Raw genomic sequence first — 17,658 nt, forward strand, 5'->3', positions numbered from 1 at the left:
TAATCTTACCAGGATTAAGCTGGTGATTCAAACTGAGCGCATTTAATTAGGATTAAAGAAAAAAAACTTCCGGTGTGCAGCAGCAGACATCGATGGTACCACCTTTTCCCACATTGCCATAGGTTCAATGAAAAAAGTGTTTTCATTGCATTCGCAGTGGGACTTTGCTGCAGTGGGACCTTTCCAGTCCCAGTGGAACTTGATGTCCGTATTTATTTCTCAAATCCAGCGCTCTCACCGTGCGACTGGTTCAGGCCAGGGAGGCGTGCGCCAGCTCGAGGGGGCACTGGTCTGTTCGTCAGGTGCTTCTGCTGGTGTTGACGTGTGGCGTCAACTAAATATTTTAGTCAATGACATAGGACAAAAATGTTAATGACTCTGACCATATGTTAGGTTAAATGTAGGATCTTTTTTCATGCTAATTACCTCTCTTGATGATTCTGTGCTATTCTCTCAGAAAGGCAGATTTAATTGGGGCAGATAACGTTTGCTGATGAGAATGCTATTTAGAGAACAACCCAGTCTTGACTCACCTCTTGTTGGGTAAACAAACAGCCTCATTGAGTCCGTGCCTTGTTACGTCTTTCATTTTATGATGTTGCATTGCCATATTTAAAAGATTTCCTGTCCTCAATAATCCCATCAAGCTCTTTCACTGTAGGAAGAGAAGTAGACTGTGACCTCTGCCAGGACAGACCTGACTGCCGGGTTGAGGACCATGGCAGTGTGGCAGCATTTTCTTTCTCAGTGCCATGGATCCATCTTTTTCTCATTTGCTAATTGAAATAAACTGTTCCTACCAAAGCCACTTACAGGAAGCACACTTATTGTACAAAATGTTCTGCCCTTATAAATTAATGACCTTTTGAAAAATATCCCTTTTTTTTTTTTTTTTCCTGATACAATACTTTTTTCCATAAGGCAAGGAGAGATTGTCAGAGAAGGGTTGAGGATGAAATGTTTTATTGTTCTCTGTGTGTAAAGGCCAGTATTTTTTCTGGATAAAATTTTGGGTGTGTTTGGTCTTTCAAGAAGCAACATTGATTCCAGCAGACCTCTGGGAACTTACTGGTGATAGAAATTAAAGGGAAAGTAGCCAAATATGTCAACTACTATACTATGAAATGAATGTCCCAAATATATATTTTAAAGCCCATATTACTGCTAAAAGACGACTAATAAAGATTGCCTTTATGTAGGACCTTCCAGCTGAGAATCTTGTTATTACCTCTGGTTGTGTAATAGATTTCAAAGTGCAATTGATTTTGAAATCCTTTCCTTAGAAACATTGCGGTAATTTTTAATTCATGTGCTGCTGTTATCCCAGTGAATAACATGTATTCACATAGAGACTATAATTTTCCTTAGTAGCCACGCAGTCCTGCTTTATTGAACTGGTGACTCACTATTTTCCTGAGAAACTACAAAACTTTACCGGTTCAACTTCTCTTTCAGACAACTAAAAAATCTAGGACGTGTGATGTGTACTTGTCATAGCAATTTGTTTCACAAAGAATAAAAGTGCCTGCAAGCAGGAAAACCAGAGCAAGCCCATCCGGAGTAATGACTGCCTCAGTTCTCTGCTTGGTCTAGTGGAGCGTTGGAGGTTCTGATACTGCCTTCCCCGGTGTGGATGGACAGTGGCCAGGATGTCCGGCATCCCTCCACGATTCACAATATCCCTTCACAGTTATTTAGAAGGAGATCTGAGAGAATGTCTGCACCTCAAAACTCCTCTATAGCACGCCCAAATGCATCTCTTAAATAAATTAACACTGATCTCTGAAGAGGCCTTGATTAAAGAAAATGACGCACAAGGGGACCTGTGTGCCGTTGGCACTTGTGGCCTTTTGTCGTGTCAGAACTCAATTTGTGCTTCTACGTGAGTCAGATGTGAACCCAGCGGATGCAAAATACTTGACATTTCCATTAGGCTGAACAGCAGAAACCCCTTTCTTCTCGGTGTAGCTGGTGTCTGGCTTCATACTAAGAGTAACTCAATCATGCAACTTGGGAAAATGTAACCAAGCTTTTCAGGGTTTTGCTTTTTTCTTAAATTTTGATTCCTTTTACGGCAGGACAAAAATATAAATCTTGAAAAGAAAGGCTTAATTATTGATAATCTGTAAGTTAAGTGAGTCTCATGATTACAAGCTTTGACACAAATGAATGAATAACATTTTTTGCCTTGTCTCCTACATTGTGCTGCTGTACTTCCTCTGCCTTCAAATGCACATCCCAAGGTCTCCTAAGAGCCGCGTTTCCCAAGATATCGGGGTACCAAAAGACACGGGCGGGTTTAGACTAACATTTGCAAACCGATCCAACTCCCACTGAAACCAATGATTAGCTGGAGTGAGGATGACAGGATTGGCTTCCTGGGCTTTCTCAAGGAAACATGTTCATCTCTGTGTGTCACCATTTAATGTCACAAGACTCTGACTAGTTCTTTGGGGTGTTTTGTGATTGTACAGATTATTGCTTACCAGCCGTATGGGAAGTCTGTGGATTGGTGGGCGTACGGAGTGCTGCTCTATGAGATGTTAGCTGGCCAGGTAAGAGTTACCCTCCCGTGCTCGCTGTGACCTCCTCCTGCCTCTCCAACGCTGCTCTGTTTCAAGGCTCCCTAAAGGGTTTCGACCCTTGGGGGACCAGCTTGGGGCCTTTCATACTGGTATTATCTCCTTGTACTCTTGACTGACTTCACTGAGAATATATTTAGGCTTTAAGCTCTTTATATTGCACCTACATAATCAAGCGCTGCCTTTGAATACGGCTTCTTTGTACTGTAATAATGTTATAAATAGCCAGCTTCAAAATTGAATGGGAGACACTTGCGCAGGAAAATGCATGTCAAATGGAAGAAATATCATTTAGGAGATTGGAACCACAGGGAGACATAATAAGAGCGTGTATATGCTCTGTATTGCAGTTAAGTCACAAGAATACAGTTTTTGTGTTGTATGTCCTAGGGGTAAAGTATGGGTCTCGCCACTTGAAATATGCTCGGTTACAGACCCCTTATTCTGCACAGTTAATGAGATGCTGCTCTCTGAGTCACTCAAGTAGAAAAGCAACACTGTACTGCAGGAAATGGCAGATAACTACCAACTTTAAGGAATTCTATTAGGCCTGAGTTGAAAAAGATTTGTGCGATTGGCTTTCAATGAGCGTTAGCTAAAGGCACGTATTTCCGAAGCTTAAAACATACATTTTTAACAAATGCCTTTAATAGTTTCTCTACTAAATTCCAGTCGACATTTTAAAAGTTTTTCAAGTGTAGCAATTTCAGTTGTTAACGTTTCCAGTCTGCATTGCAAATATTGGGCATCTGAATGCTTTTGAGAAAATGAGATTTACCATTAGGTGAGCCTCGCATAGTGCTTGTGTCTTGGGCACTCACCCACAGGCACTTTCCTCATTTATATTTAAAAATAAAACGCAGCCCTTGCTTGTGATACAGCCTCCCCTTCACAGAAGCAGACTCTACGGCCACGTCTTATAAAACAAACTGGATTTCAACTGGAATTAAGTGAGGGATGGATATACCTTAACAGAAGGTAATTGAAAGTTACAATCTGCAAGCTTCACCCTTTGAAGTATTTTGGCTGTGTGGTGCACAGTAGCTTTAAAAGCTGATTAAAGATGATCGTGAAGATAATCCCGCACACGTTTCATTAACCTGGCTGCCATGCCGGGTGCAGAAATGAACTTTTCTCCTCGATTTCTACCTGGGCCTGATAAACACTAAACTTCTGGGTCGGAAGATCCCAAGCTGCAGATGCCTGGGAGTTTGGTGTGTGCTCCTGGGCAAGGACCACTGCTGTACGCTGATCTCTTTGGGCATCTGTGATTGACTGGAGACAGGTTGCTGGGCTGGATGCACCTTTGACCTGACCCAGTGTGACCGTAGCATTGTCATGCCATCTCTTAACAAGTGGATAATTTTTTAAAAAGCCCCGAAGCCAATAAGTAACTTACCTGTGATTTATTTTCAACAGCCTCCATTTGATGGAGAAGATGAAGATGAACTTTTCCAGTCCATAATGGAGCATAATGTTTCCTATCCAAAATCACTGTCCAAAGAAGCTGTCTCCATCTGCAAGGGGGTGAGATAGATGCTTGTTTGTCATTAAGTTCCTTTTTGGCAATCCTTGTGAATCACTAAATTTGCCTGGCTTTGATATGGCACCGTAGTATTTTTCCGCGCAACTTCTGTCAGGCTGTGCTGAGCTACGTTGTCATGAAGCGCTCATCGCTCGGTGTCACTGATAAGAATTCAGCTCTTCCCGCTACGCCTGCTTGTTTTATGGTAAGAACAAATGTCAGAATCAGGAGCTGCCAAATGCAAAGCAGAATTTATAAACAGGACGATGGTGTGAACCGTCTCCACCCGCCTTGCCTCTCGGCCCTCGGCAGCACAATCCCAGTTTTGCAGGGTGAGGAGATTTCTCGGCTTGGATGGAGACCAGATACCCCAGCGAGTCCTCAGCCCGGTATGCCTAATGAGAGCAGCAGATAAAATGAGTTAATGAGAATAATTTTGAAACATAGGTAAAGATGAGCTTACGTGAAAATCTTTAGCGTAAATGCGAGGAAACTGTGGGGAAATCCTGACCCAGTGGTAACCTGTGTGGCCTAAAATTTCTTGTAGATTCTAAGTTAATTTCATTTTTTCTTGAGGAAAAGGATAGATTTGACTCCAGGGGATTAGCTCAGGAAAAAAGAATTCATTTGACTTTCCTTTGACTCCATGTGATTCCCTAGAGTACTGTCAGTCTGTGGCTTTTCCAGAACACAGTCTATAGAGCGTTATTTGATGTCTTCCTTACACTGATAAAATATGACTGCACTTAGTGTCAGTTAATTTGGTATTTACTTTCCTCCTTTCCTTTGCAACCATTTACATAGTATTGTACATGAGCTGGATATTAATCCCTTAAGGAAAAATCATCAAGACAAAGAAAAGCTGTTTAAAACAACAAGGTAGAAGGAAAGACCACTCTAATTTTGGAGCCTATCCCGGTGTAGATATGCTGACCAACAAAAACAAAACATGATATATTTTTGTAAAGTACATGCAGATTGATGCCTTGTCGTGAAAATGATATATTCAAACAGCACAGTTTGAACTTGATCTAATTACCGTGTTTTCAGCTCTCCCGCTTGCTGCTGTTCTCCTAGATGCTTATGCAAAGGGAGGTCAGAAAGCTAAAATCGCATCGCACCGCTGGGTTTAAGGTCAGGTGATACTAACACATGGTCATCTGTATTAAACTAACAAATTAATCCCAGATTTCAGTAAGCATTATACCTGAGCTAAAAAAATCAATATGAGAAAGCTTCTGAACCTTGTAGGCTGCAGTAGCTCAGCGATCCCGGGACTGCGCACCATCGGGCAAGACGAATGTGTGCCCGCTGTGCTCTTGAAATGGAATTGTCTGCTTGACATTTGTTCCGCCGATTCCGAGTTTGTTGGGTTTGGTAAATGCGGTAACTTCAGAACAGAATGAAAACTGCGAGAATCGTTATTCACGTTTTCTTTTATCACCTACTGTTAAAGCAAGGGGTTTAGCAAAGGTAAAAGAAAAAGGGGAAGCTGCTGTTAAGCTTGAAGCAGGATGTGACTCCTAGCCCAATGCACAGCCGACTTCCCAAAGTCTGCTTAGAGTCGCTTTTATTTTAGGTTCAAAGTTGGAATGTGATCAACTCAACATTTGGAGGGAGACTAAAGCGGTACAGCTGAGGTTTTAAAAAAAATGTGTTGAAGTATCACTCCTAGCAGTATATTAATCGTACATCATTTGTAAAAGAGCTTGAAAAAGTCCCCACAATACTGGAACTGAGAGTTGAAGGCTGCGTTGCTCAATTCCTAATGTACGTATCAATTGAAAAGGTTTTGAGGAGCTTGTTAATTAGGAAGCATATTACCGTTTCCAAGCATGCAATGCTGGTGGGCTTGGGGTTTTTTTCCCCCAAGTCTGCTCAATCTATGCAACTGGGTATAGTATTGACCAAGATGTCATTAAGGATGCAAGGGAGGAAACGCAGATTAGATATTTTCACCTAGGTGCCAAGAAATTGTAAGCTCTGTAATGAGATGTCTCGAACAAGCCCAGAAAAATGAAAGGAGGCAGGGGTTGTACTTCACACAGCTTTAGTATATTGGAATTTATTAAGTTTAATTGATTGTTGAGGTAGGGCAGAAGCTGTTCTGGAGATTTATAAGACTGAACTGAAAGTCCAAAGGTGAAATTCAGGAGTGAGTTGTGAACTAATACGATGGCAGCGTGCCCGGGGCACCGCCTGCCCACCCACACCCCCAGCGGCAACCTCTGCCGAATGGGAAAAAGTTCTCAAGTGCAACCCTTAATTTTGCTGCAAACGTGCTGTCTCCAGTAATCAAACAAGAAAACTAATCTTCAAAAAATGAATTTTAGCTGTTCAGAACAATTTTATTAGCAACTTGCATCTTCAAGAGAGAAGCGAGAGCATCGCAGTCTGGGGAACATCTGTCTCACTTTCAGTCCAGCGTTAAATTTAATCATTTGGTGTTTTCTTCCTAATAGCTGATGACTAAACATCCCGCAAAACGCCTTGGCTGCGGCCTTGAAGGTGAACGAGACATCAGGGAGCATGCTTTCTTCAGGAGAATTGACTGGGAAAAACTGGAGAACAGAGAGATTCAGCCACCTTTCAAACCTAAAGTGGTGAGTGAGATGCCAAGTACTTCCCTCGCTCCATGTGTCTGCGGTCGTGCCTTCCCGTGGGGCGAGATGAATGCTGCCTTGGTGGTGCTGCGAATCTGGGACACTTCTAAAATAAGGCAATTTGATTATGGCAGACCAGTCTAAATCTGCTAATGTTTTGGCACTCTGTAGCACAACCCAGTGTACTTTGTTCCTTGTGAAAGAGTCTCTCGATGGTTTGAGTCCTGACTGGACGGTCACGCGCTGCGTGAGAATTTGAGCACAGGGAAAACTGGCATATTCTCATCAGCCACTTGACACCTGTAATAAACGCGGTTCCCGACTGTCTCCTCTGAACAGCCTCCAAAGGCAGTGATTAAAGGTATCTCAACTACCGGGGTGAATTTCTTCCACGGTGGGCTACGCAGCACCGGGGCCGACATCTGCCGAGTGTGCAGGAATAATCCCTGATTCATTTTTAATGTTTGTTACCGGTTTGCACACATGTATCTGTAGGAATATTTTAGAAATCCAAACGAGTGAAAGATGTCCCTACTGTGAGAACTTGTTTGCATAATATAATTTGAAGAGCTGTATTTGTTGATACAGAATTTCCTTCAGCGAGTACTGTGCTTTATTGACAGGCAGAGAAAAGTATTTGCGCACAAGAATACAAGCTTTCGGGAACAGCTGTAAATTGTTATGTCCTAACATTGAATCTTTCCTCTCTAACGCTTTTTTGTTCCACTGAGATACGTGGCTGGCCGTAGCACTGCAGGTGTAGGATCATAGGTCTGTACGCTGATTTATTTACCCATACAGACACACTAGTGTGCAATCACAAACCGATGAACAGAGGGAGGCCGCTACCCGGTGGCAGAATATATTCCACTCTTTTTGCGTGCAAATGACTTTTTCACATCACCAGGAGGGGAGTTGCATGCAGAGAAGAGTGTTCTGTGCTGGGGGAAATACCCTTTTCGTACGGTGTGGGTTTTGCACGCGGGGAAGGGTGTAAATAAGTAAAGAGCGTGCGTGGTGCTGCCAGCCCTGCCCAGGGCTTCTGCCCGAAGGGGAGCTGCACCCTTTAAAGCATGTCGTATGGCGATTTTCACTACAAGCTTCTCGAGTCAAATTTAAAGCTGATCGTAAAGCAAATCTGCCTTCACATCTGTAAGTTTTATTAGCTCAGGAACTGAGTGCTTAGACTCTCCTTGAAGTTAAAAGTAATACCAGCATGAAGGTACTAAAATCTTGAAGTATGGTCTGGTTCCGTCATAGCACATTTCGTGTCAGATCCTGGCTCCTCTTTAGAGCAGCTCTGCTCCATCCCCATGGTTATCATGTTTTGTTTATACAGGCTGCTATTAAAATACACCAAGGCATATTCACATGGAGCCTAACTTTCCCAGATGAAAATAATTTAAAATCCGAGTCTGATATTTATATACCCTATGTATAACTCATTTATTGTGATTGCTGATTCTATTCATATGGATTCTAGAAAGCAAAAAAACACACAACCCTTAATCTGTTTGAAGACACGGAGTGTTTAGAGGCTTTCTTTGAGGTGGGGTTTTTTTCAGAAAGCCTTTCTAGGTGCATCTTCTCTAGGAAGCGTGATGCTGCAGGAATAATCCTGCTGCTTTTGCACACAGGCATGGTTCTCACTCCAGCACGGAGCCACGGATTTTGGGTCAGCAGTTGGTCAGTTTAAATAATGTGTTTCTTTCCAGATTGACATTTCACAGGCTATAGGCAGGGACTGATTATTTGGCAAGAAGGACATTTTACTCATAATTGTAAGTTTAGGAGTTCCAGGAGTCCCATATTTTCAGTTATGCTTTAACACTGCATTGATACTCGTGATGGCAGTGCTGCTTTTTAATGGGAAGACAAATAGGTAATTGAAGATGCAAATTTATTGATAAACAATTACATTGGCACCCAAAAAATACATGAATTTTGCACAAGTTATTCCTCAGCCTCTGCTAGTATAAGCAATAATGAGAGGCTTAATGGAGTCAGAGACTTTGATTTCTGTATATAGCTTTTTTTAATACCTTCCACTTCTGGGGCGGGGAGAAAAGAAAAAAGACAGAACATAATTTTGTGGAAGAATGATGCATATCTGTAGAACATCTTTTTAGCAAAAAAAATCTTCCGTGTATAAAAAGCCCTTCTGTTGCTGCTCTGAGTTGACTGTACTGCCTCTAAGTAAATTTGACTGTTAATTTGGCGATACATGTACTTTAATTCCAATGATGGAGAATTTTCCCCTTGTCAAAGTTCCGCTCTGTCCATTCTTCTTCTCCAGAGATTCTGTACCAAAATGCATTGGCTTCAGTGGGCACCAGGGTATTTGGTGAGTGCAGAACCCCGGGTGAAAAAAGCAGATCCCATTAGCCTTTAACCCGTTGAAGTGTCCCTCTGCTTGTGTTCTTCCAAGACTGAACAAGTGTCCTTCTGCGGTCCAGTACCTGAGCATGCGTTTTTCACCTGAAATATAAACCAGCTTGTGCCTGAGGCAGCAAAAGTTCTTTGCAGCTCAGATCGGATGGCACGTCCCAGTCCAGGACACGCCAGGTGCTTTGCAAGGAGATCGGAAACTGCGACTGAGCTGTTTTCAAGAGATCTCACCCTCGAATTCCCTTAACGAGCCCCTCTCCAGTTGGTTTCTCCTGTAAATGCACAGCTTCATTCATGTTGCATTAGTTCAGCAAATTCAACGTTTAACACCGGTCTATTGTATGAGCCACCTTCCACCCTTCCCAAGCGATCCTCTAAGCCTGAAGAGAATAGTGTAATGTTGTCCTCTAAAGCCACGTGTGGATATATGCCCTGACAGAAGTATTCGATAGCGCAGGTGTCCTCTAGGGATGGATGGAGAGGACAGGGTCAGGGACAACGGGAAGAAACGTGCAGTGCCGTTATCGTACAACCACGCTTTGTTCGAAGATCTGTTTTGCAGAGAGTTTTGAGATAAGCAGATTTACCAGTTTCCTTTAGACCTCTCCACAGTGTTCAATGCCGAGTTTTCCTCAAATACGCTTTTTTTTCTTGCACCCAAGCTAATTTTGTTCTGGTCCCACCTTCATCCTTTTTAACTTGCCTCTAATCGTACTTCCCTGCCTTTCAAGTGCTTTCTGCATTCCTTAAAACTATCCTTTCCACAAACCTGATTTCTTTTGTTTCCTGTTCGCAATGAGTTGTGTTCAGCATGTAGCTATATACAACCCCCCTTCTCGACTGGGCTTTGCAAGACGACGTGTCTCTTCTCTTAGACAAAAAAAAAAGGAGGAAACCAGTGATAGCGCGTTCCGTACTGGGGACCTGTTCCCAGGATGCGCTCCCCGCCCCGGCTCCCTCCTGCAGTCCCCAGCACTGGAGCTCTGCTGTCTTTTCTGAATTTACAAGAGTTTGTAGGCTGTACAACAAAGAATCAAAGCATACCAATGAATTACATTGAGCTTTCTGCAGATCGTGAAGGAAACAGAGGCTAACACGAAAATTTAATTTTGCATCGTAAAGGTTTTAAGAAGAATGAAATGACTTGACGGATAAAATATCTCTTGCCAATACATGTCCATAAAAATATTTTCATTTTCCTTTTTTATCCCAGTAATTCTGAATGTTTAAGCCTCTTTACCTTGTCACCTCATGCTGACTCTGGTTTTCATCAGAATTCATCTATTAAAACTTCTCTGTTTGCCTGGGAATTTTTGATAAAATACCTGGAAAGAAAATTTTCTCTTAACTACTCATAACAAATGAGGGAAAGCCTTGCATGTAACCTGAAAAATCTGCAAAAAGCTGAAACTGCCAACCTATTGCTGATTTTTTTCAGCCTTTTTTCTGTTTTTCTTTTTTTCTTACAGTGTGGCAAAGGTGCCGAAAACTTCGATAAATTCTTTACCCGAGGACAGCCGGTGTTAACTCCTCCAGATCAGCTGGTCATCGCTAACATAGACCAAACAGATTTTGAAGGATTCTCTTACGTCAACCCCCAGTTCGTGCACCCCCTTTTACAAAATGTAGCATGAAACAGCAGAACAGGAACAAATCCGGCAGTGGGGAACGGTCCTTAACCCTACAATTTTCAGGCTTTTGCCTTGTTGATTCCATTTGGGCCTGGAAATTGTAGGGTTAGAAAGCGTAAGATGGGGGAAGGGCCACTTATTCAGGATTTTGGCTTTGCAACAGCGATGTTGTCTTAATGGAAAATAAATTAGCGTACGGTGCCCACTTATCCTTCTCGAAGTCACCACTGACTTGTCTAAACTTACCCATTTTTTGGTACGTTATATATTTTTGTAACTTCCCACTGTCCTTTTGCTCCCTTTTCCACTCTGCTGTGTTAGAAATAATCTAACACACGGTCGGGGAAAAAAAAAAAAACGAACCCAACAAACCAAACCAGCTTTGAATATTTAGTCCTTCGGTGCGGATGGTGGGAGATGGGAGCTCTTGGCCCCGAGGGACCGCTCCTCCCTGCTCTTCTTCAGGGAGATCAGCAGAGCACGAGAGACCGAAACAGCAGCAGCACCGTGGAGGAGAGGCATTGCAAAAAAAAAAAAAATTGGTGAAAGTAGTTGTTTCAAAAATAGGACAGGAAACAAGTTGGGACGGGGGGATAAAATCGAACTAGACCCTGAGGCTTGGCGAACCGATCCTGTAAGCAACACCAAGTCTAAACACACTTCAGCGGTGGCCAGATCTCTAGGATCTTTGTTAAGTAGCATGCGATAAACTCAAGGGTGAAATTTTGTCTTTAATAATAATAATAGTAATAATTTTAATAATATTTTTGTGAATTTTAATCTCCATGAGATTATTCTGTGATCCAGGGTGCCATTGTCTGTTCAGTTAATTTAATTTACACCACTCCTCAAGTTTACTGTTAACTGGTTCTAATACCAATATTTTACTATGAAATTTGTTAACCCGGAATGTAAAACAAAACTGTAGTCCCTTAAATCTTATTTACATGTGTTTGTTTATAGTCTGCAGTATAGGGCAGTAAATCGAAGAAAGCATTACATATACTAAATTAACCAAAAAATGCAGCCCCAAGTGACTTCCTGATTTCTTCAGAATAACTCATGAAAATCAAGTGAGATTTAGTCTTAAAATAATCAGTTTTAATTCAGAAAAATTGGGGCTGTAGAATAATCAAGCCTGAATGAAGCAGCACCTAAAATGTTTTATTGACAGAATGGAATTTAATACATTTTACACATGCTTCATGCAATGAATTTTGCATGTTTAGTAATAACTCTTAATAATAAGGGTTAATAATAAGCAGATCTATATTATTGACATAATCGTATCAAGCATAAAGAGTATTATAAAAATTTTATAAAACAAATTGTGCTTTATTTGTGAAAGTTCTTGTTCTGAATTACATCATTTAGATTTAGCTAAATGTTTTATTGCTGTTGTTTTGGTTTTTACTTTAGGTTTTGGATATCGTTAATGGCTTAGGGTATAATCTTTTTTAAAAGTAGATCTACTTTTAAACAATAATTGCTACCTGCAGGTTTTATACGAGGTTCAATTAGGCTTTCATTTCACATCTGCTTATTACTTACAGAGAAGGAAATAGACTTTATTTGCAATGATGAACACTGTAATTAATGCAATCTTCTCCTCTCCTATCACTTAGATAAAAAATTTTGATATTTCCTCTTACGACTTACCAGAAGATATTAATTCAAATATCAGTAAATATTTTTTGTGCATATTTTGGTTTTGTTACAGCATGTAAAATAGTAGTCAGTGCATTTTCCTTTTTTTTTTTTTTCCCCCTTCTGCCTTGTTAGCGTTCGCAGCCCCAGGCACGTTTTGTCTGTCAGATGTGCATGCCGATGCCAGAAGCATGATGTCTCTGTTGCTGCATGCAGACTGATTACAATTTTTCCAGCATGTAAACATATTCAAAAAGTAAGCTATTTGCCATAACAGACTTAAATTTATACTAGAATATGTAACGGAGGGGTGGGGTGGGAGGGGAATCGACTTTCTAATCGTCTTTTATGACAATAAAAATGGAACCTGTGCCAAAGATTCTGTGAGAAAGATGCGGCCCTGGGAGTTGGTGGCCGAGTGGGCGGGTTTGGCTCCGGGGCTGCCCCCGGGGGGCAGTGGGACAGTTTTTGGAGTGAAACACGGTTGGATGCGAACGGCAACTGTGTCGTGCTTCTGCACCCCTGGTGCCCTCAGAAGCCGTATATTTGGTGCCTAGGACGGTGATCTGTGACACTCCAGAAGTTTGATTTTTCGCCCGCTCGCCGTCCTGTTGCAGCCCCAGCTCTGAGCAAGGAGCGTCTCCCCGGGTAAGGTTTATTATTTAGATTAAATCCTAATGAGCGAACCGAACCGTTCTGAGGCATGGGGAAACACACTGCTAACGAGGGGCAGCGACCAACTAACAAGAACTCAGATTGTTGCCTAAATAAACAGAACTCAAAATTTTTAAAACGTTGTAAGAGTAAAATTTTTCAACCGTTCTGTGTCAAATCTGTTATCAGCCAAGCCTGGGAGTTCATTTTCTCCTTTGTATATTATATACTTTAAAAATTATGATATTCACCATAAAGCGTGTGGACTAGGGCAGTATTCGTGCCTATTTATGTTTTTCTGAATATTATCAGTCTGCCGTAGTTTAGGAAAATCTGAGTATCATGCTGTAGAAGAGAATAGATTTAACAAATTACTGCGGCTCAGATTTTGAATTAAGAAGGGGCTCTCAAGTAAGTTAGTCTGCCAAGAGGCAGCATTACGTGCGTTTTAAGAATGTGAAGTGACCAAGGAAAATACTGGGAGAAATACCCGCGCAGGGGTTTTGGAAGTAAGCAAAGCAGTACAGGGGCAGAACTGAACCGAGCCAGAAGCAGGCAGGAGATCCCACGGGCCGACGTTCCCCAACAGTTCTGGTTTTCCTGATGAAATAGGAATTGTACAGGGCAGTGCCACTGCGGGCGGTGCTGGGACGGTCGGTGCTGTTCACACCGGAATGCGGCATTAAAGAGCCGGTCCAACATCGGAACAGAGCCGCTCGTTTTCCGGCTGCTTCTCATCACCAGTTTCTTAGGCACTTGCATTTGCCCCCCCCCGCCCCAGTTTTTCTGATGTAGAAGCAGAAATTCCTCTTTAACGTTGTTACCTCAAGCTCCTGGGCTTGCCACATCTCACGTCGTCTTCTGTAGGTGTCTGTAACGCTTACGAAAAGGTACTGTGAACTCATGGATCCTGTAGGAACAAGACGGGGTGGGCTAAAGCAGGGACTGACTCTTTGTGTTACTCCTCGCTGCTCTGCTTAATGCGCTCGCGCTTGGACCGGCCCTTTAATGAGAACTCCAGCTGGCTTGCTAATCATCCAGAAATTTATAATGGCAAGTAAAACCTTAAGTATCCAGCACGCATTTGTGTATCTTTTTTAATACAGATGTTATTTATATAATATTTCTCACAAGATTTGGTTTTCTAGAGAACGTGTATCAACGGAGGGAGAGGCATTAGAACTGTTTTTCTTCACTTGTGTTCAATGGCCACCGTAATCCGAACACCCACATTATTGCGAAGATTTCAAAAAGTCAAATTGAAAATTATAATACTCTGAAGCTGGTGGGAAGTTTTGGGAGCCACGTTTCCATCCCACGTGCGCTCAAATCCCAAGGGGCTCCGGAGCAGCCCCGTTCCTGCCGGGGGAGGCACAGGTCTGCAACGTAAAACTTCCAAGCCGTTTTCAGGGGTTAAATGGGACTTAACTGGCTCCTAGGCAAATTTCTTCATTATTCGGGCATCTGGTGGTTTTTATCCACCTTCAAGTCGCTTCAGCAGGGTGGTGGGTTTCCAGGACAGCCGCTTCGCCCTCCAGCCAGTCTCGGTGCTCTTAGCAAGGATTGCACATACGAGAGAAGGAGGGAGCACCTTCCCATAATAAAATACTCCCCTTTAATCCAATTTAGAGGAGAAATGCAATTTGGCTTTCTGATCCTTCATTCTTTCCAGAAATACTGTTGAATTTCCTGTTACAAACTGAAGGAAGTTCTTCTGGAAATCAGCTGTTACTTTAAAAGAATATATCATCATATCTAACTGCCGTTGGCCTTTGAAATCCATCCTGTCTTTTGGGGTGAATTCAACTGAATAATGCTGGGCTCCTGTAAAATTACTAAGGTCGAGGGAGGGAGGAACTTGTCTTCTAGCCAGAAAGACGGCGTGTCCAAGGGCCGGGCTCGAGTGGTACCACTTGCAATTTCTGTTTTCTCAGTCTGCATCCAGATGCAATCCCAGGTAAATGCTCTAGGAGACACCTGCAGTTAGCAGAGGGGGAAGATCCTCCTTATTAAGCAAAACAGATCATTGGAAATAATAATAATAATCCAATAATAAAGCTTTGATATGAGTAGAAAGCATATTTACAGTATTGAGTTTACAGTGGGCTTTTGGACCTGCCACAAACCTTCTGGAAACGTTTAATGTGATTTTCAGTTCTTTTTGTCATTAGCAGAAGTTATTGTACGTAGGGTTTGTCTCTTTGCAAACGTGAGCGTCGGCTCCGGGCGATGAGTTACCTCTGAGTGCTGTTGGGTAGGTAGGCACTGAGCTGCCGAGTAGTAAAACAGTAGACAAGCTTAAAGCACTTTTTGCATCAGCTCCACACTCTTAGATGGGATCTGAAATAGTTCAGTTGAAGAGTTAAATAGGAATTGACTCCATAAACATCTATGATTTCCTACCAACCAGTGTCTATGCCAGTAACGACTGGTAATTAAATAGCCTTATAATGAATAATCATCATGCACTACAGCCCTCCTGTTCCTAGGAAAACCTTGAGAGAGAGAGGGCAAGTTATTAACCTCTCTGCCTCAGTTACCTCATCTGTAAAATGGGGGTAATAATACTTACTTACCTCACAGGGAGGTGTGAGGACTTCTTAGGTAATGTTTCTAATACACTTTTAACCTGAAAAGAGTTGTGTAAGTATTATTATAATTTTTAATATTAAATCAGCTTATTCGATTCACATGGTATTGCTGGGTATACCATGCTATTTCTACTTTTTTATAGAACTTTAGTAATTCTGCTGAAACCGTTTAAAGAGAAATAAAATCAGATCTGATATGTTTCTTATGGAATCTGGAGTCCAGCTTTTATTAACTGGAGTCAGGGTGCGGTGGGGAGTGACGCTTGCTGATTGTGTAGGTCAGCTGCACTTACCTCTTTTCCAATTACTGAGATTTCTATGTGCAATTTAAAAATTCCATGTAAATGGAAGTCTGAGCAGAACTGATTATTGTAGGGTGAGATTCCCTATGAGTAAATAAAGTCAGCACGGCTGCTTTCTAGTGATGTTTACACTGGCTCCTGTTGAAGGAGAAGCGATATTCTTTATGCAGCTGGTCCATCCATGACAGGTTTATTCCGTTGATATTTTAATGTATTCCTGTGTCGTATATCTTTTGCTTTTCTTTTCCTTGTGTGTGACACCATAGTTCAAATTTAAAAGGAAACTGCCCCAGAAGCAATGATTTTTCTTCCACTGATGTTGGTCGACCCAAAAAAAAAAAAAAAAGCAAATCAGCAGTCTATTAGTAATTTTAAACAGAGATGTGCAGGAAGAGTAGCAACTGCGCTGATCACCAGCCTGCTTTCGTTTCTCGCTACGGGACACAGGGGAAAGTCTGCAGCTGATGTCACGTTAATTTTATAATCGTGACTTGGTGACAGGAGCACTTTAATAGAAAGCAAAATTATGTTTCTGATCTTTATAAACCTTTTCCCAAGAACTATGTGAATTGTCTTTATTTGCCTTCTGTCTGAACGCTGAGCGGCAGCGCTGCCGATGGCTCCGTCCTTCCCGAGCTTCCTGGGCTCCTGTCTTGGCCTTCCCAGGCACCCGGTGGAAGCGCCGCGTGCTTCGAGCTCGCTGCGTGCTTGGCGCTTTCTCGGAGCCGCGGCGGCGGCATCCGGCATCTGGCAGCACTGAGCCTGTAAGCCCAAATTCAGCAAAAAATATTAAGTATGTGCTTGCGGCCGTGGCTGTTGGGCAGAGCGTGGACGTTTGGGCTTACCTTTGAGCGGCTTCACATCCCGTGGGAGTCAGCAGAGCTTGCATGCTCGGATGCCTTGCTGACTTGGGGCAGAAAACAATGTTCTTGCAGTGATAATACAAATTTAGTCTGTGGCTTGTTCCCCACAAAGCCTTTCATTTATTCTCTTACGTGCTATTAAAATGAATGTAAGAAAAGTAATTTCAACGAAATGAAGCTTGTTGCCTCTTAAAAATGTGCGTATCCCAACACATGTATTATTTTGCACGACAATACGGAGCACACCTGAAACTTTTAAGATGATTACAAGTTATTTTAATGTTATCTTATTTAAAACAAGGAGTAATCCCACCTTGAACTCATTCGTGGTTTTTAGTATTATTTTGAGACCCAAACTTTGTGTTTATAAAGAGGAGAACATTATTTATTTTCTTATCATCTATCTGCAAAATGCTACCAGAAAATTTGGAGAGGCCATTCATTTTTCAAAAATAAAAAATCATTGGAAGTATAGTGGGCAAGACTGATGTATAAATTACAGCATCTTTTTTTTCTTAATTCGCAATATCTTCAATCTTCGTTTGCATGAAATGCTTTTGTTAAATATTAATTGTAGTTTCAAAGCAAGTGTGTATGAATAAAAATACTGATCATTACTTTTGTGAGAGTTTGGTCTGCCTTTATGAAATTTTATTTCAAAATTGACTCCGCAAAGCCCTGAGGCTGCAGATTACGGCGTGATCGGCCGCAGAGCTCGCCCAGATCCAGACCTGGATTCTCTGTTCATACACAGAATGTTAACCTGGCCCCTTTGTTAATTCCTGGTAATAAATCAAGAGAAAAAGAGGCTTAAGTGGGGGAAAGATCGGTCTGTAAGCGGTGAGCAGGCGGCGCGTTGAGCCAGCAGCTCC

General features: G+C 42.0%; 1 protein-coding gene across 1 annotated transcript in view; it reads left to right on the top strand.

The window, feature by feature from the left end:
* Positions 1-17,387, top strand: part of PRKCA (protein kinase C alpha) — a 159,806-nt gene extending 142,419 nt beyond the window's left edge. The window contains exons 14-17 of the mRNA XM_054846634.1: positions 2,475-2,555; positions 4,002-4,109; positions 6,570-6,710; positions 10,568-17,387. Of these exons, the coding sequence (XP_054702609.1) occupies positions 2,475-2,555; positions 4,002-4,109; positions 6,570-6,710; positions 10,568-10,732 (495 nt within the window). The 3' untranslated portion in view covers positions 10,733-17,387. The remainder of the gene's footprint in view (positions 1-2,474; positions 2,556-4,001; positions 4,110-6,569; positions 6,711-10,567) is intronic.
* The last annotated feature ends 271 nt before the right edge of the window (positions 17,388-17,658 follow it).

Source organism: Grus americana, chromosome 18 (genome assembly GCF_028858705.1).
Source record: "Grus americana isolate bGruAme1 chromosome 18, bGruAme1.mat, whole genome shotgun sequence".
NCBI lineage: Eukaryota > Metazoa > Chordata > Aves > Gruiformes > Gruidae > Grus > Grus americana.